Raw genomic sequence first — 20413 nt, forward strand, 5'->3', positions numbered from 1 at the left:
GCAGGTTAATGTGGACACAGGCGACAAAATCTTTCCTGCCTATTGTTTTATTGTACTGATATGAGGAAGATTTTTGCTTCCAAAACACGTGTGATGTCCTGGATCCCTGTGTGCCAGGCCTCTCTCTGCCCTTCCCCTTTTTGTCAATGGGACAGAAAGACCAGGCAGACAACCAGGCTGCCCCAGTGATGTGGAAAAGTCAAAGGCTTTATTCTGACCAGCTGGCAGTATGTACAAGGTCTTTGTGGATTAATTGTTTTGATCTCATTCTTGGCAAGAAAAAATGTGTCCACACAATTAAGTGTTCTTGAACTGGCCCTAGTCTGAATACAGTGATTTTGGATTACGTAGTTTGTAACTTCTTTTGCTCATATCAATTCTGATAACTTTCCATTTGGTTGTACCAAACTCTGTATTGAAACAGGCATTGCCTGGTGGAAACTGACTCAAAAAAACCCAAGAAATCAGGATGTGCCTTACATTGTGCACCTCTGCAGAACACAAAGTCTTGGAGCGAGACTGGCATCTAGACTCATTGCTGCTTTACAGACAGGGAGGCTGAAGCAAGGAGATGCAGCAGAGTGTGTCTGAAAAGCTCACAATATACAGACCGTAAGTCTTGGAAGAGAACCCAGAAGGGAGCACAGGAGATCTTACTGGCTGGAGATCCTGAAGAGCTCAGTTAATTCATTTTTTTCCCCAGCCTTGTTTTCAAAGAAGAGCAAGACAAAAAACTATGGGAAAGTGCAAGTCATCAAAACCGTCTTGTAATGTCAAGAACTGTCAGAGTGAAAGACAAAAATGAAGTTGTGCAGCCAATCCATCATTGACTGCTCTTTATTTCTTCCTGCTTGGCCCATCTGGTTGCTAAAAGACCCAAGGCCACTGTTTTATTTTCACCCAGACCTAAGAGGGAAAATTTACATTCCTGATGGGTTTAAACAAAGTTGCAGGAGTTATTTGTGTAGAAGATAACAAGCTACGAGTAGTAAGTTTGGGGCTGTTTCTTTTTTGGGAGTCAGAAAAAACTCATTTGATCAAATTCAGTTGCTTTTGCAAGGCATTGTGGAATGGAAGTGTGTTGCAGTAGCACTGAAAAAGTCCAGACAACTTCTAGAGACCTGTGAGTTGGGTCTGGCTGTAGAATACAGACCCTTGTTTTCTGTTTTATTTGAGACTGAACTAGCTTCTTTGTAAAAGGCTGTTTAGTGATCATTCATCTAAGTGTCTTAGCTGCAGGGGAGGTTGGTCATATGCTGGAAACAACTCTTTCTTCTTTAAGGGTGAAAGGAAGTGCTTTAAAATGGGATTGCTGTCCAAACGTAACATGTTTCTTGTCTATATTTTATGCTAGGGAAAAGTTACACTCATTCCCCACCCCCCATTCTACTCCTGTAGTCTATAGTTTTGGGTTTTTACTCTGTCTCGGACTAAGACGTGTATATAAATCTCGATCTCAGCATGCTGCTTAGCTGACTGATTACTAGATGACAATAAGTGGAGATGCATCCTACTGTGTGAGGCATATAAGCCAAGGAGTCTACTTGAGGTATTGACATGGCAAATAGGTGTCTAAACTCACCAAAGGTGGGAGTGTGCTTTACCTGAAGCTTGATGCAGCTTTGGGCTCCGTTTGCTGGGCTGTGATTCAGGCTCTGTAGGAAACTTCACTCTTAAGTGGTAGACAGAGGCAACTGAAGGTCATAGTGGGCTTCCATTTAGTGTAGGCCACACCTTAAGTACTGTGTTCAGTTTTGGGCCCCTCACTACAAGAAGGACATTGAGGTGCTGGAGCATGTCCAGGGAAGGTCAACAAAGCTGGTGAAGGATCTGGAGCACAAGTCTGATGAGGAGCGGCTAAGGGAACTGGGGTTGTTTAGTCTGGAGAAGAGGAGGCTGAGGGGAAACCTTATCGCTCTCTACAGCTATGTGAAAGGAGGTTGTGGTGAGGTTGGTGTTGGTCTCTTCTCCCAAGCAACAAGTGACAGGACAAGAGGAAATGATTTCACATTGCTCTGGCTCACACTGAAAGGGTGGCCAGACATTGGAATAGGCTGCCCAGAGAGGTGGTGGAGTCACTGTCCCTGGAAGTGTTCAAAAAGTGTGTAGACATGGCACTTTGGGATGTGGTCTAGTAGACATGGTGGTGTTGGGTTGACAGTTGGACTTGATGATCCTAGACATCTTTTCCAACCTTAAAGATTCTATGATTCTATGATAATGGGAAGCCAGATACCCAGCACACATGAAACATCTCTGAGCAGAAACCTGAATCTAACCATCCCTGTTGGGAACTGGATTTCACCCTGGTGGTGAGAAGTGTGCTCTCAGCCAGTCTAGTTCATCCAGGTGTAATCATCAGATGTAGCAATTTTGCTGGAGGAAGGTAAATGGGTTGGAAATATAGCACCATATTTTGAGGGCATGGGAAACAGAAATTCAATTTGTATTTTGTCTAAAAGATTCTCACCTACTGGTGTGTATTTTGGCTGCAACAGGAGATGAATTTTATGTCGCAGTAGCCAGGGGAAATAATTTGAAAGCATCTCTGTAACATCTAAGGGATTTGGACAAAAACACTTGGACAAGATCTGATTCCTTTAGATAAGATTCATATTAGTGAAGAATTTGCATATGAAATTCCTTTGTTTAGTGATTGCTATAAGGCTTTTTTCTTACTTAATGGCAAATTCACTTTTTTCATGAGCCTTAAAATGGGTATAGGACTTCTTGTATACCAGACGTAAGCTTTGCATTATGGCTGTGATGAAAATGGTGTCTCTCCAGTAACATCAATAAAACATTCTTAGTTCTGGTTCTGAAGTAATGTTGCAAAAATGAGTAATCCATTCCTGCTCCAGAACAGTACTCTGTGATTAGCTCCAGATGTTTGGATAATGTGATAAAAATCACGCTGTGATTTAGAAACTTTGAGCCATCAGTTGTCCTGTCTGTTCAATCTAAATATGGCTCAGCCACAAATAGTACCAAGTACTCCTCAGGGCATGCCTGTTTCAGGTGCACCTCTCACTACTTCCTCTGACTCCTGTGACTGACAGGGGGAATTTCTGCAATATCCTCTGAGATCTAAGCCCACACATATGCAGCCCTCTTGAAAGACAGGTATGGGGTGCTATTTGTCTGCAATATGAAATTAGATTTGTGCAAAAGAAATTCTTCTGATTTCACTTAATTACTTTACCTGAAGCAATGGTGTGTGCAATTTTCCATCATCCTTTGCTTAATTAAAAATGCCCAAGATGTGTCTATTAATCTCTTTCTCTGTAAATCATCCTTAAAAATCCTAATCCATATAGCTTTTGCAGCAAATAACTTTGCACATCAATATTTATGAGAATTTTTTTCTTTTCTATTTTTTTTTTAACAAGTAAAAATGGAGCACTGCTCCTGCAAGTTGGTTCTGTGAATTTACATTTTCTCTGTGAAAGCCGGATTGATGTCAGTGAACTATTGAAGGGTTAAGTCCTGCTGCCACAGAGGTCAGGCAATTTAAAAATTTACTTTCCCTCCATTCAGATGCAGGATCTGTTTGGGCATGTGCTCTTTACTCTTTTCCTTGCAAAATTCACTTCAGCCACTTTCAGTTGCCGTTTAAACCACTTACTCGTGAGGCCTCACAGAGTCACAGAATATCCGAGGTTGGCAGAGATCCACAGGGGATGCCTAGTCCAATCCCATTCTCAAATAGGGTGACCTACAGCAGGTTGCACAACGCTGTGGCTTATGAAGTTTTGAATATCTCCAGAGACTCCACAGTCTTTCTGCAACCCCCAATATTTTTTTTCCTCTTATGTTTAAATGGGATTTCCTGTATTTCAGTTTGTACACGTTATCTCTTCTCCTGTCACTGGGCACCAATGAGAAGAGCCTGGCTCCCTCATCTTCACTCCCTTTCATCAGATATTTATGCATACTACCAAGACACCACCCCCCCACGCCCCCAAACCTTCTCCAGGCTAAACAGTCCCAGCTTTCTCGGCTTCTTCTCATATGAGAGATCCTGGATTCTCCTAATCATCATCATGGCCCTTTTCTGGCTCACTCCAGTAGCTCCATATCTCTCTTGTATCTGGGAGCCCAGAACTGGGCACATCAGTCCAAATTTGGTCTCACCAGGGCTGAGTAGAAGGGAAGGATCACCTCCCTCAACTTGCTGGCAACACCCCTAATGCAACCCAGGAGGCTGTTGACCTTCTTTGCTGTAACGACACATTGCTGGCTCATGGTCAGCTGCCTGTCCACCAAGACCCCAAGGCCTTTGCTGCAAAACTGCCTTCCAGACAGCTGACCTGCTTTCCAGCTGTTTCACTGGGCAATGTCTCCCACATGTTCCCCCAGAATTGAATTACTGTTTTTCAGAGGGCTGATAACAATTTAAACCAGTGAATCTCACATGAAAGTGTATCTGAGTGTGCTTATAGCATTTGGCTTAACACCTGATTGTCCAGTTCTTTAGCCCGTATGGATCAAGGGAATGACTATTAGTTTGGAATGCCTGCCATGCCACTTGTCTTCTAAACAAACCAACTCTGAGATGCTTTCCCTCATGGAAGTGTTTTATTTTTCTTGGGCAGGGCTGTTCATTATAGTCAGAAAGGTAGTACTGGAGCTTTATCCTGTGGCCTTGTCTAGATGTGTTGGAAATAATATTGATTGAAGCACTTTACTGATTAGTGCTTACTTTGGCATTCTCCATCTTCTCTTTATGTCAAGGTAAATGTTATGGTTGGGATGTGAAAGAAGATAAAAAGACCCAGGCTTATCATATGAACAGATTCAGTGAGTGTGTCCTTCCCCTCTGTTTCTTTGGAAGCTTCAAAGGCAGGCTTGAGGAAAGAACTTCTGCTCTTTCCTTCTGCTTGTGCCTGTAACTGCAGCATCTCAGTTGCATGCAAATGAATTCTCTGGAGCCTCCACTGCTGAACTGCTGAAAACAGAAGCTGTTATCCAGGGAATGTTAACAGCAAAGCCTAAAATTTAGGATGAAGAACAAATGAGACAGAAAAAAGCTTTTCTATACCAAAAGTAAAACAAGAGATTGGAGTTAAAAAGTAGTGTAAAATTTTCCTTCTCATATTTCCTTCCAATTAGTTAATAACAATGCAGCATTCGGCACATTTAGATGATGACTTTGAAATCAGAGATGAATTAAGAGAGTCTATGAGGATCCCGAAACTACATTCTCGTTCTTGTAGGTGTCCTGTGTGCTGAATAGCCGCAAAATCAAATGCCTAAAGTATTCAAAATCTTGGTCTTGTCTAAGAGATAAAAGGAGTCTACGCAATTTCATTCCTTACCTGACGAGCTGTGCTGACATTATAACTTAACGATAGCCTAGAAGTAGTGCTTAAGGGGGAAAAAAAAAATCTCTTTCTGCTGCTGAATTCTGCTTCATAAGGAACTAGTGTATTTGTCTGGGTAGCTATAAGTGGAGAGAAGCTAAAAAGAGATAAACTTGATAGATTATTGAACCCAAATCAGTTTGATCATCAGTGGAAATATTTGTTGAGGGGAATCCAGAAATTAAAGGTGTTACTGGCATTGGTCATGAATGATTAATGCATGGTAAAGCTGCTTACGGAGGTCCCTGCAACAGGGATGTGTGACCCAAGTAGTCTGCATTGCCTTTCCACTTGCTATGAAATTCTAGTTTGCTTGCAATTTCAATTAGCCTTCCTTGCATCCCAGGAAAGAAATCACCAGATGGTCTGAGTAAATTTGCCCTCAAAATGCAAGAGTTCCTGTATTATTCTGACTCTGCAGAGGAGGATGCAAAATGACAGTAGAGGAAGGCTGACAGTAGCTAGTAAATATTCCAGCTGGGGTTTGTTTGGGTCCCTGGGCATCTTCCTCTTTTTATCCACAGGTTTCTCAACAGGATTGAGGTGTCAAGAGGCTTGTGGTTAGCTAGCTGAATGGAGACAGTCATGATTACTATTATTTCCCACTTGGCAAAAAAAGTCTATAACAAACAGATCTCGTCAGGCTTAAAATGATCAGTTTCCCCATGCTTCTCTATGGGAGATGTAAAGGGGCCATTTCTCCATCACATTTTGGGGGATTGGAGGGTTGCTTTTGATTCAGGGCTGCTTTCAATGTAGGGTCTGGGAAAACATGTGACCTGGAGAAGTAATGTGGAGGGGAAAAGCCACAGGATCTGCTTGCCTCTCAACAAATTCCGTGGTGGTTTTTTAGAGGCAGTAGTTAATCCGACAACCATCATCTCTGGGGCAATTCAGGAGGAAACATTCTGACAGGCTGCAGATGTTTCTCCCTGTAAGAACGTAGGTTCAACCATTGCCATCCCAAGAACTGATGTGGAAAGCAAGAGCAAACACAGTCTTCCAGCACTGCTGAGGTACTGATGAGGTAATTTAGAAGACAGTGATAAGGGGTTGTGAAAACCTCTTCCCTTCATTTAGCCTCTAATAATGCCAACAAACAATTATTTGGAAGGACTTTGACAGCCTAAGCCTTTGAAAAGGCCGGATAACTTTGCCTTATGCAAGGCAAGAGACGTTAAATATGTATACATGTATGTACGTGCGAGTGCGTGTTACAACAAGGCTGTCTCAGATTAACTCAATTAAATCTCAGCCAGCAAGGGGCCAAACTGGAACTGTTCTCACCCAGAAACCAAGGACAGTAACCAGCCACCTGCAGTGTTCTTCCTGGGTGAAGGTACCTTTTTTAATAAGTGATGCAGGGTGTTTTTCTGCTCCAGGCAAAGTCCAACACAACTCCCAAAGAATATACATCTTCACTTCATCCATGTAACCAGGCTTGATCCTGCTGCAGCCTTCCAGTGCCCTGATGATGAAGTATCACAGTAAATGCCCTATCCCTTTCCCCAGCCCCTGCCTTCCTCCCCAGCTGGATGATTGCTAGTCATTTGCCAATAAAAGTGCCTCTGAAATACAGGGTTAAAGGTCTTTATGCAGGTGTGTGGGGACAGCGGGACATGTGAGAAGCCTCCCCATTTCCATGGCTGTGCAAGGGCTTTGCACAATAACAAAGATCTGGCTCAGGAGCACACAGGGGCTGAATTTGAGACCAATGTGCATGCAGGGCTAGGAAGAGGACCAGGCAGAGCCAGGATCTCACCTACGTACCAAGCGTTAGACGCAGTGGTGTCTAAGGGTAGATAAGAGACATGCAGAGATGCTGCTTCTTCCTGATCCATGGTAGGAGCCTAGAAATCATCAAGTCCAAATGTTTGCTAATGCCATGTGCTCCTACCTATCACGGGTTATGTAATTTCTGGCAACAATTAAGACTGTGATTACTCATCCCTGCAATTGAGATTTCAAATTCCTTTCCTAGCCCTGGTGTCATTTCTTTCTGGATGTATCACTTGCCTGTTACGTTAAAGACCCACCAACATCAATCTTCAGTCACTTGACTGAGCTGATGGAGTGAAAACAGCGTGGATGGCAGCTGCCCCCCTTTAAGACTGCAAACCAATTGCGTTACCATCATGCAAGTCTACAGATGTAGTCTGTTCCTCTCTCTGCCATGCTTCTCTCACCAATGCCAGGTAAGCCACCCCGTCAGGCTGGGTGCTTTGCCTACCTCCTGCCTCTGTGGGGAGTGTGCCTCTCCTCAGTAGCAGGAGAAATCTTTCCAGATGCAGAGGGAGTGGAAAGAGGTCCTGAGTGTGGGGAAAGAGAGAGCTGGTGTCATGGTGGTTTTCCCACATTCTTACAGAGCTGACTTTTTATTGTGCTTTCTCTAGGGGCTACCAAAGACATGGGGAAGATGCTGGGTGGGGATGAGGAAAAAGACCCAGATGCTGCCAAGAAAGAAGAGGAACGACAGGAAGCCCTCAGGCAAGAGGAGGAAGAGAGGAAAGCCAAATATGCCAAGATGGAGGCTGAAAGAGAAGTTATGAGACAAGGGATTCGAGACAAGGTAGGGATCTGGCTTTCAGCACGCACTTGGCAACTCATAATGCTCAGTGGAGAACTACTGTTTTCAGATGATTTGTGACCAGTTCCATGAGCACCTGGATAGACCCAGGTAATTACTTTGCCACACTGAACTTTCTAATCTTGTGCACTGTCCCTCGAGCTCTGTCCCTATTTAAACACACCTCCCACACTGAAAAGTCCGGCCAAGTTGAAATAGAGAGTGAAGATAAGGCGAGAAAAATGTCTGGTTTTCTCATCATTGCTTAAACATTCACATTATTTTAAATGTTAGAGGCTTCTCTGTCCCTGTGTGGGTGCTTTCCAAGCTTAGATTTGTGGTTTGTGAGAAGGGTCATAATTCACTGTGTTTCTGAGAGACTCAGTCCAAGTATCTTCTGTATTGGTTCCAAGGCTTTCATTGTGTTGACAGGCAAAATCTGACAAATCTACTTTACTTTTCATATTTAGGCTTCCACTACTCACAGAGGATTCATCTGAAAGAAAAAGAGTTTCATTTATCTGAGGGACTTAGCCATTGGGAAGTACTGTCTTCTCCTTAAGTTGCATGCAATTTGGCATGAGAAGGAAATGAATAATTGTGAGAATTCAGAATGAGATTGAAAAGAAATGTACAAAACAAACCTTTATTAGAGAAATGAGCTTAATTTAAGGTAGCTGAGCCCATTGTTACAGTACATTAGTTTTTAGGGATTGATATATGGAGGAAGAAGGCAGTTTTGCTTCATCACCCTCAAGACTATGTCAAAATTGTCTCTTTAGAATAACTTCGTTTTATAGGAAGAGGACCTGGAGGTCAGATAACTTGGAATGAAATTTGGGTTGGACGAGAGGTTTCTGATGATGAAGGCCTGTGTGTTGACTTACATCACGTGCCAAAAAACAACAGAAAATACCTGTAGGCACAATGAGGGAGACCTGCTCAGTGTAAGAGATGTTCCCCGTGCAGTGCCTACTTCTGCGCAGGTTACAGCGCCCTAAGAACGTGACTGGGAAAAAGCTTCAAAGTCTCATTACAGAGCTGAGAGTGGCTGTCCATAAACAAAACTATGTCTGCACTGGGCTGAACTTCTGACCCAATTCTTACGATTCAAGAGGGAAGCACGGATAGGGATGAATTTTCCTGGTAGCATGGTGCATCTTGTAAAGAGGTATCGAGAATTGTTCTGCAAATAAAGAAATTTGGGTTTATGCTTCTAAGAAAAGAAAGTACTTACAGGGAATTGTCTACCCGTGACGCTGCCAGAGAAAGGTATTCATATGATCATTTAAAAGAGGGTATTAGTTACTAGACAGACAGATTCAGAACCCCCCTCATCAAAATTTGTTTATAATGTTTTTAATGAATATGTATCTAGATAATGGAATATATTAATAAATAAATGTGTGCAGTATATGTTTAATGTATGTTTATAGGTGGAACTGTTTCTAAGCAATAACATAGGTCTGCATTAGACATGAGAGAAAAAAAAAACCAGTAATTAATTTCTGAGTTGCAGGCAGACGGGCTAATGCCCTGTTTTCACTCATCACTGTCTCTTCTGCTTGACCACTGAAGTGTTCCCAGAGGTAGATGGCGGTTGCAATTTTTTTTGCTCTCGGGCAAACTGCTGTAAAAGCATTTAAGAAATCTGAGATGCCCTCTGTTACAAATCCGAGATGATGTAGACTAGAATTCACACGTTCATGAGTAGGGTGCATACAGCCTGAGCTTGGATGAAACATCCAGCCAAAGGGAATTTCCCTGGGATACTGTCAGCTAGCTAGACTTTGCTGAGCCAGGCTGAGTACTGAGTGGTGAAGTCTCTTGGAAACGTATTGACTCCTGAGCGACACGCCAAAAGGTTGGCTCCGCAGAGACAGTAAACAGGGATACTTGAAGGAATGTTATTTGACCTCAGTCAAAGCTCTGGATTGCAGCTTTCCTAGTGATGTGGTCGGTTACTTTTGAGATTAGCAACAGGAAATCCTGCATTCAGGTTTGTGAAAACATAGGAGCTCAGCTCACTGTGGTTTTCTTTCTCCTGGAGATAATCCCAGGTAGCGTGCATTTGAAAGATGAAGCTGTTTTCTGCAGAATCAGAAAAGATGGATAAAGCTGTAGAATGGAGCTGTATTTTATTTTTTTTTTTAAGTTTGAGAGTTCCATGAAAGAGAGCAATTACTTTGTCCTGACAAAGAGACAGATTTGATGATTGTCCTAGTTTCGGCTAGGATAGAGTCAATTTTCACCAGAAACTGGGATGGGACACAGCCAGGACAGGTGACCAAACTAGCCAAAGGGGTATTCCATACCATATGACGTCATGCTCAGCATAAAAGAAGGCTAGTCAGGGAGGGGCGGCGTGGCTCCCGGACTAAACTGTCCTTATCCCAATCCATGAGTTTTACCATTTTCCTTCCAATTTTCCTTCCCATCCTACAGCGAGGAGGGGTGAGCGAGCGGCTGCGTGGTGCTCAGCTCCCAGCTGGGGCTAAACCACGACAAAGATATACAAGAATATGTCTCCAAGTATTGTGAATTGGTGGCTGGAAATGTGAAACAAATGTTGAAAGAATAGAAAAAAGGGGCTGGATAAATTCCTCTATTGCTTTTTTATATAGTAATTACCTTAATTTCTTCACCAACTCCAGTAAAAGCAGAAAGAGAGAGAAGGAGAAAACTGAAATAGAGATTCTGTCTGGTATGTACACATAAACAAGTTGTTGTTAGCAAGTATGAATTAAATCCAAGAAGTTTTAAGTATTAGAGATCACCCTGATTATATTTGCTCATTCCTCACATAAAAGAGAAATGAGCATGTGAGTTCAGTGAGTGAGTAGGAACAGATTATTTATGCAGAATACAAGATTGAAAGTGTGTGTCCTGGGTCATGATCCCAGAGTCACAAAGTTACTCCCTTAGTTCAGCTGCAGGGCGTTGAGGAAACAAGCCAGGGAATCACGGCTTCATCAGTTAGTTAATACGGCTCTAGGTGAAGCCTACAGAAAGGACAGGCTCATCATGTTTGTTGTTTTGGACTTTCTGCCTCTGCGCTTCAACAAGTGTGATGAATACACTCTCTTGTTTAGGACTTCAGGAAATGTGGGAGATATGGCAGAGCCTGAAAAGAATAATGACAGATACCTACCACAGATATGTTCCAGCATGTTCTAACTTCAGGTTTTAAATCCAATCTGTTAAATTGAAATACATATGCCCTCAGCCCAGCATGGCAGCTGGGCACAGAAATGACTTAGGGAAAGGATAGAATGAATTATTCAGCAATCAAATATTTTTTCATAAAAAATATGCAGCATTTTCATTTGGAAATTGATTTTGAAGGATGACATTTGGACACGACATTTTGAAATAACTGGACCACTAGTTGTCTGCCAGCTCCTACCCAATATTAAAATCCAGCATTTGATACTGAACATGGATTGAAAGAATGTAAGGAACACATCTGGGGTATATTCCAGCCTCCTTCCACCCCAAGGCGCACGTATGCAGCTTGCTTTCTGACCTGATCTGGGCTTGATCTTAACACTGCTGCCCCACAGAGCTTCCGAGCCCACCACAGCTGTCTCTGAGGAGAGGTGCCACTACTGACCAACACAGGCAAGACTGCTGAGAGGCCCTCAGTGCCTCTGTGCCCAGCAGGTCAGGGTCCGTTGCCAGCGCCCCGGTGCTGAGGCTGTGGATGGCTAATATCCCTGTTACCTTGCTAAGACCTTGCCATGTTACAGCAGCCAGCTTGTTTCCAGTGCTCTCAGGTGGAATGCTGCCTTCTATAAACAGATGACCTTGATTGTGTTATAAACCTGCATACCTCAGCAGTGAAAGCTAATTACTTTCTTCATGTAATGATCTATAATTACTTATTTACATAATTAATTATTTCTACGGCTGTGGTAGAACCCAGGCCTGAGAGAGCCCTAGGACATGCTCTGTAATTAACATTCTACCTGTCTTGGCTGCTAGTGAGACAATGCCTGTAGTTTGGCTTCCTGCAAATCTTGCTTTAGAGGGTTGGCATTGCTAAGCCTGTGCTGAAAAGTAGCAAGAGCTCAAGGCTATCCTCACAATGGTGGGTTTCAACCAAAAAAAGATGTAAGCATGGTCCTCTGTCCAAATGTCTTGGCTTCAGGACAGAATTTAGGTTTGAATTTAGGCCATCCTTAGATGGAGCATGAACTGCTTCAGTAGCTATTATACATTCAGCTCTCAGAGTGGCCCAGCTTGTCTTTGACCAGCCTTACGTGCTGTGGGGAATAAAGCACAACTGCAGTTATATTAATAAGGATTCCTGCCCTCCAAATTGAGCATGAAATCTGCATGAGAAGTATGGAAAGGCTGCAAATGGAAAATTCAAGTGCTGGAAGAATTAAGGTTGTCTCTACAATTCTAATTGACCCTGTTGGGTGCTATGTAAAGATTGTGGCACAGTGCTTAATTTCATTGTCATACGTTTATGCTTCTATGAACCTCAGCTCTTCCATTGCACAAGATGAGGTCAACTGTCTTCTTAATAAGCAGATGTTCAGTACTTTATCTCTGCCACACCTTACAATGTGTGTTCTCAAGCTCATTTACTATGCAGTATCCAAATTCTGATGGCAATGTAATGAATTTCCTCATTTGAGGGTTTAATTCTTTGTTATTATTATTATGCTTTCACTAACATAGCTGATGAATTCATCCTAAGCATGGTTGCTTCTGAGATTTTTCTGAGTGGAGGACAAAGAGTTTCATTGGGTTTTTTTCTGTTTGGAAAGTACAAATGCAGAAGGATCATTATCTGATTAAAGTATGGTGGCAGAAGAATGTTAACATCTTGTTACATCAGTGAGCCTCTATGTCACAGTAAGACATGCTCAGGACTTCCTTGTCCTTTTGCTGGCAATAGGGAAATGGTGCAGTCTGAGGTTTGATGTTTGTTCCTGCAGGCAGCATATCACACAGCAGGAGAATATGCAGTCCTTGTTCTGTTTAAGTGTGAGTCCTTCTGTCTCTGGATGTGTGCCATTAATTCTTCCCATTTTTCTTATTGGGCCATTAAAGGCTCTCAGTGGTTAGGCAATAAGATTCTCTGCAGTATTTGGAATTGTCCATGTCCCAGGAAAACCATGAAAACTATTCAGTTCTTTGTAGATATTTAAGACATGTAATTTCCAGGTCTTCCACGGCTTAAGGTAGGTGGTATTGGAATTTAATTATAGAAAACTGAGAACATTTGGGTTGCTGGCAATGGGAGAAGTCCTAAGTTAGGGCCTTTGTTCTCTCCAGTGGGAAAGTATTCTCATAATGCTGGTTTTTTTTTTCTTTTTTTTTTTTTTTAATCTCATTGCTGAACTGACTTTTGGCACTAAATCACTCAGGCAAAAAGACAATCAGGATTTATACTTGCAGTCCTAGATTTTTATGTGAGATAATCGACATGCAACAGCATATAATTATTTATTTTTAATATTTCATTTGCATATTTCCATGTGTAACTGGTGCATAGCTGTGAAAATTATGTCTAAGGCAGGAAAAATACCAGAATGCAAATTGACTCTCTTCTCCAGCAATATCAGACCTTTGAAACTAAGCTCTAAGTTCAGGTGTGAAAACTTAACTGTGGTAAAACTTTGTTGCTATAAAACAGCTTCACAATGTTAGCTAAACTCTTTGGTGTTAGTACATCTATGGGATGTTTCATTCTCGTCTAACTTCAGATGCAGATATCGTCAAGGGCTTTAAAAATTCCTGTACAAAGGAATGAAATTTCACTGCCTGAAAAAGCAATTTTGAAGGTGTAGTCTTCCTTGCAAGGAAGAAATGTATAGTACATTTTTCATTGGAGTCTATCGACAGCTGAAAAAATACAGAAATTGTATTCTTTGCATGTCAAAAGGTGAAGGATCTCAAAGAAAATATTTTCCTCAGCAATAAATCATGTTCTGTAATTCAAATGATAAAAATCATATCTCAATGAACAGAAACATTCTGTCTGATCTCTTCCCTTTTAAATCATTGACATTAAACCAGTGATACGAATTTTTACTCAGCACTTGTGATCTAATGAAGCTGTGGCTACTGTTCAGTGTGTGGGCCTTAAAACAGATTTTCAGAGATGTATATGTGTCGTGCAGATGGAAAGGTATCATTAAATTGACTTTTCTGCTTTCACAGTGGCTTTTGATAATTCAGGATAAAAAACAAACAAAGAAAAAAAAAATCCTTGCTTGGTTTAGTTCAGTGCAGATACTCTTTGTGCTATAGACCAAAGAATGTTTACAACTGGGTCACAGGCCCTCCGGCTATGAGAAAACAATAGCCCTGGCTATGGCACTCCCAGTGTGATGCTTTGCAAGACTCGGATTATATTGCGCTTTCCAAGAAGTGGGCTCTGGGATGGGTGGGGACAGTCATAAGGCCAGTAACGATGACAACTGAGAAGAATTTCACTCTTTGCAGCAATTAAATCGCGGGCTGTTCTGGGTGAAGAACAACGGCAATGTCCTTTGGTGTTTGTCCTGTGTGTTACTGAGGACAGTGGAAGCTGATGCAAGCCCAAGCAGAGTTGGAAAAAGTAAAAGACATTTGAAGGGTGATTGAAGAGCACAATAACCCCTCAGATCATTTCCATATTGGTATTTGGAGGCATCCAAGGGGATAAAGTGATTTGACCTGGACTAGATTTGTGACCTCCTGCCAGAGCTGGCTCCCCAACAGTCCTGACTGGCCTGTATTGTCTCTGACACAGATTCTTGAGTTTCCATATCAGTTTTCTCCATAACTTAGGGTACAGATCTTTAGCATTGAACTTGTTTCTGGACTACATGCCTTTGCAATTTTACTAAATCATCCACTTCTCTTCTTTAACACTTTCAACCTTTGGAAATTCCAGCGAGGTTTAACTTCCTGCTTTGCATCTCCAAAAAGTCCCCTTGTCTGTGAGGTAGTGACTGTCTTTTGTGAAAAGATAAACAAACTGGTCTCCTCCAGAAGAGGAACCACAACTAGAAAGCCAAAGGTTAACAAAGTTATCTGGGTATGCCTAAGTTCAGCAGTCTTTCTTGAAACTTGAGAGAATGGTGCCTTCCCAGATGTGCTTTTCAACACGGAACAGGGATTGATGTGCCTGCTAAGGACCTCCAAGGCCATTATTAAACATAGACATCTTCAGAGTGATTTTAGAGAATCTGTTCCTACCTAACCTATGTAGTTTCATCTTTATATTCTGTTGGAAGTCCCAGGATATGCAACATGTCTTGGTCTTTGTGAGTCCAGTCGCCTACATATATAGAATTCTCTAGGTAGTCTGAATGAAAGTGTGTGTGCGCCGGGCCTTATCTCTTGGCATTAAACTAACAGAGCTTCCCTGATGGGAAAAGCTGCATGGATTCATTCCTGCACTGTAGCTTTAGGCCATTTTTAAAATTCAGAAAAGGAAGCACCATTAGCAAACCGTTGGAGCTCAGAAGCAAACTGACATCTTTTTCATCTGCTTCCATAATAGTTAGAGGTTCAATTACTAACCAGAACTCAGCAGGTTCAGTTTCCAGCTGCTGATTCCCCCACTAATACCTTTTGGGGCTCATTAGTCAGCTTCTTTGTGCAGCTCTGCCTTGCTCTAACTTCGTTTCTACGTTTCACGCTAATCCAAATCTACACCAGTAGATGTCACTTTGGATACTTGCTAACGAGATCCCACTGGGTGATGCTTCTGGAGTTACTGAAATGTCTCTTGGAATGCAGCCTTTTTTACTCTTATGTACTGACTAGGGTGTCTTGTAGTCATTCACCTTGAAATCCTCACTTAAACAGCTTTTGTCTCAATGAGTTGGCTGGCAAACCCCATGCACGTTGCTGGCATGGGGCTGAGCGGTTTCATTAAGACTGGGTGCAAAATAATGACATACAGTGATTAGTGCTGGAATTTAGCTAGGAAGGACATCTGAATGGTGTTTCAAGCCTTTCTGGCTGTGACTTATTGAAACTCCAAGCATTTGGCTCACCTACTTGGAAAGACAAGAAATACGGATCCCAACAAATGGTCTTTTGCAAGTTCTCTTCTAGCACCGTTGTAACTAAGCATTTGTGTCTGAACAGCCAGACATTACTACTCTGCAGGAGGTGCTGTTCTGCCACCTCACAGTCCAATCTACACTTCTGGCCCTCATACCAGGGTGCCCTATTACCACAAGATCTGTTTGGAAACTAATATCCAACAATTTTAATTGACAAATTCTTCTGTATTCATAATAAGGAACTCTTCAGTACAGCCCTCCCTCACCCCATCAATTATTTATGTTACCACCCAGAGACAAGAAAGGTGGGAAAACAGCAACTGTTTGTAATTTATTGTCTGATCACACAGTACAGCCTCCCTCTCTTTCCCTTGTGCCTTTTTTTCCCTGACTGAACTTTTGGTTTAGGAGCTTTCCTTTTTTTATTTTCCAGAGTCAGGATAGACTGACGACGTTGCAGAGCAAGAATGTGTGATCTGTGAAGCACTGCTTTAACTCTACAGAGCACCATTACTGTAGGGAAGCAGTATACACAGGCATTGTATATTACCAAGTTTGTGTGCATGTACACACAGAGAAATGCACATGGAGTTTGCACAGATTTTCTTTAATCAGAAAGATTTCTTTTCTTTGCATATAGAAGATGAATGTAAAGGGAATGTCTGCATCATGGACAAAGCCTTACTTTATTCCAGTTTCAGTGGCAGTTTGCATTCACTCTTGACCATGTCTAGTCCACAGCTTGAGGAAGTCCATGAAGGACTTGCCTTTCTTCAGGGGACTAGAAATGTCCAACACCTGCATAAAGAGGCTATTGAATTATAGCTTGTTGGGTAGCAGCATTCAGAGTCATCCCTACATGGACGGGTCAAATCCCCTACATGAAGAAGGAAGGAAAACTACCTACACACATGCTGGATCCAGAGTTCTCTTTTTGCAAAGGCTGCAGACCTGTCTTAGCCTTCTTCTCCAGCAGAGCAGGCACAGCCCACTGTCTACCTGAAATTTGGCTGGAGTTATTCACGCTGGCTCTTCAGAACAGGAATTGCCCAAGTCTGTACAATTGGAACTAAGAACCTGTATGACGAAAATGATGGCAGGCCTTTTCAGTGGATTTCTGCCTGGACTCCCTCTGAGAAACATAGAGGTAACAGTATGTGTTTGCCTGTGAAATACCAGTTAGCTCTGTTTCTGCTTTTTTGATGCTTTCTTGTGGTTGTTAGTGTGGCCAAATGATGTTTCTTGTTCACATCGCCCACCAAGACCAAGCTGCACAGAGGAAGGGTTTTTCCCAAGAAAGCTCCAAAATGTGTTTTTAAAATAATTATTATTTTGTTTAATTATATATTTATTATATATGTACCATACTAATTATATAGCTTATATAATGTATATTTATCATATATTCTATATAATTTAATTATTAATTTTATTATTATTAATTTTTACTTAGCATTACTGCTTGTGATTTACAGGTGGAGAAATTGAGCAACTTGCCCCAAATCATGCAGTGGTTGAGTAGGGAATTGGTTTCCTGAGCTGGAGGCCTAGGGATAGTCTGACCCTTGTGTAAATCAGGTTTCTTCTCCTCCAGAAAACCTGGGCACCTCCACGGTCAGCAGTCCATGACAGAAGTTTAGGACTTAGAAGTGAAAACCATCCCAGAGCCTGTATGAGCCACATTCCCATTGCTACTGGTCTCTAGAAGTGGCTGCCATACCCACAACCTTCCACTTGGAATTTCTTTAGCCAGTAGAGCCAACAACACATGGAATTATTTCTTGGCTAAATCCCAATAAAGGCATAAATGCATCCCTCTGCTCTGAGAGGCAGAACAGCTTATTTGCTGCTCTGCTGCTCTGGGGAATAAAATATTACTTCCTCAATGGAAAAAGCCCTTAGTCAGGATGGTATAAAAATTAGCTAAGTGGTTGGAGGAGCTCTCGGTTTTTTCTAACACACCCTCCCAAAATTTTTTGATTCATCTTATCTTTAAAGGTAGACAGTTCTGGATCATGCTGCTTGTGCCAGCCTCAAAATGCAGACAATGGCATGGGAGTAATTTGATCAGTACCATTGCCTGTAATAAGTACAGCTACACCCTTTTTTTTCATGTTACTTCTTTTTTTTTTCCTAGTTTACAAATCAGATGTAAAGGGGAGGGCTTGTACAGTTGTTGGTTCTTTTTTTATGTCAAGCTAATTCAAGGACTGTGAAGGTCACCAAACAGGATTTAAAGGTTTGTTCCTTTTTGCCGCAGCAAAAGAGTTCCCATTACTGCTTAGAATCAGGCATTAGCCACATTATGTCTCTTATATTGGCAGTTTGTTGTCCAAGTCTTGATCAGATAATTCACCAGGACTTAATGAGACCAGTGGAGTTACGTCTGCCTGAGAATGCAGCCTGATGTCTTCACGGCTCAGCTAACAGATGCATCATTCTTTTCTGATAAAAGTCATTAGAGCCAGGCTCAGCTTTTGAAATGCTGCTGCTTCCTTAGAGCAAGATGTGACTTTGTGCTGGCCTCATCACGAAGCTCTGAATCTGTTCTGACATTCCTCTCAGTTTCACTAGCGTGACTCTCAGGGAGAATTAGTCACCTCACATGCCTGAAAGAAGAAGGGTTGATATAAGGCCAGGTCTGAGTTCATGCATGGGGCAGGGTGATAAAGTTTGGGGCATGCTTTGCTTGCGGCAGTTGTGTAGCCTTTGCCTGCTGTGTGTATTCATTCCCCACGGATGCTTGTTGGTTATGGTTAAACTGGGAAAAGAAGGAAGGGTTTGCATGCCCCATTCCCAGTGAGCGACAACGCATACGGCCTTCCTGAGGGTCTGAGAGAGGCCTCAGGAGTTCTCTTCCCTTCCTCACCGGCCAGCTTTGAGGCATTCATGAGTAGAGCTGACTTAATTTTACTAGACTTAAGTGCAAGGTGTCCTGTCTGGGGCTCCAGGGCAGGGCAGTCTTCTTGCAGGAGAAGGGCTGTGGCCTTCCTTTGACCATGTCAGAGTTTGAGGAAGACAGAATGGCTGCTGCTGGGGGAGAAGTAGGGTATCTGGAGAAACATTTGCCCTTTCATCATTTGCATTGGACGTGGTTTTCCAGGGTTCCCTCCTTTTCCTTTTAGCACAACCTTGAGTCCTGTCTCTGCTGCAGGCCCTCTCCTTTGTCAAAACAGCACATAAGTATGCCTGCTCCTGCCGGGAAGAACAGACTCAGGTTATTCATCATCTGCAGAGAGGGAGACTTCATGGAGGAATTGCTTTTCCTCAGTTAGGAAGAAGGGAGGAAGACTGCAGCCTGTCACCTCCAGGCCATCACATTCGAACTCCCCAGCATGTCCTGGAACCGTTGTCTTGGTCTTCACAGGACCATCAGCCTAAACCAAGTACTGTGGAGCAGGTACGGTGCTTTTATGCCCTTGGTCCCAGCCAGATCTCTAAGTAGCCTATTAGAAATTTAGGGCCATAATAGGCCTGAGCTGACTTTTAAAACTGGCACCATATAGGTCTGTAGGATCTCACTAGTCATTTTACAGCTACTGGATTATTTCCGTCATGCTCAGTAATAGGGATTTGTCTCCTTGTTAAACAGGCTGACCCCAAATTAGAGGAAGGGTCCTTCAGCCAGAGATCAAAATAGAAAGATAGTCCAAGCAAAGGCCTGATGTGGGAAAGGCAACTGACAAATTGTCGCTTGAGTAGAACTCTTCATCTATTCAAATGCAGAAAGCACAATGGGGCTTGTAGGTGGTTTTTATTCAGGACTTGTATAGATGATTTTCTCCTTGGAAGTTTATTCCAGCTGCTGCCAAAGAGTTTTGGGGATGGAGACATCCCAGTGTACCTCTCTTGAAAAACTCTAGAATGTTTTGTCAAATTCTGATGTTTCTTATGAATTCCTGGTTGTTGACTAGTGGGTGGTACTGAAAGCATTTGTTTCCTCTCTGTAATGAGTGGCTTGTACCACTGAAGATGCTATAGACAGAACCTACCAATTCAAACTATAAGCCTGGCCAGTGCTTGGTCCAGCTGTATATCTGGATAGAAAATTCTCACTTGCTTATCTTCACTTTTCCTGTGCTCTGGTGTTGTAATCATAGATTTCCATGCAGTGTAATTTGCAGCCGGTATTACGTTTATTTAGAAGGGAAGAAGCCAGGTAACTGCTTTCAATGAGGTGAAAGATAGCACCTCCACTTTATGCAGTAATCTCTAGTTGAATGACAAGGAAGACTTTTCTGCCCACTTCGAGTTAGTTTCATGTAACATGGGTTTTTAGCTCAAGGTGGGAATTCAAGTCTGTGGTGTTAATTTAGCTGAACTTTGATCTGGAATCGAGGCTGGGAGTTTTAGGAGAGCAAGGCTTCTGGGATATTCTCTACCCATATCTCATCGCTACTACTACAGCTCTTCTCTACAGTTTTTGCTCCTGGCCAGCTCTTAATGTACAGATTTAACGCAGAAAC

At 42.3% G+C, this 20413-nt stretch overlaps 1 protein-coding gene across 1 annotated transcript in view; it reads left to right on the forward strand.

Annotated features, from left to right (window-relative positions):
* The window catches only part of CPLX1 (complexin 1), a 119594-nt gene that overhangs the window by 65756 nt on the left and 33425 nt on the right, over nucleotides 1–20413 (forward strand). Inside the window, exon 3 of the mRNA XM_054811050.1 lies at nucleotides 7757–7932. Within this exon, the coding sequence (XP_054667025.1) occupies nucleotides 7757–7932 (176 nt within the window). The remainder of the gene's footprint in view (nucleotides 1–7756; nucleotides 7933–20413) is intronic.

The sequence above is a fragment of the Grus americana genome, chromosome Z, assembly GCF_028858705.1.
Source record: "Grus americana isolate bGruAme1 chromosome Z, bGruAme1.mat, whole genome shotgun sequence".
Lineage (NCBI taxonomy): Eukaryota > Metazoa > Chordata > Aves > Gruiformes > Gruidae > Grus > Grus americana.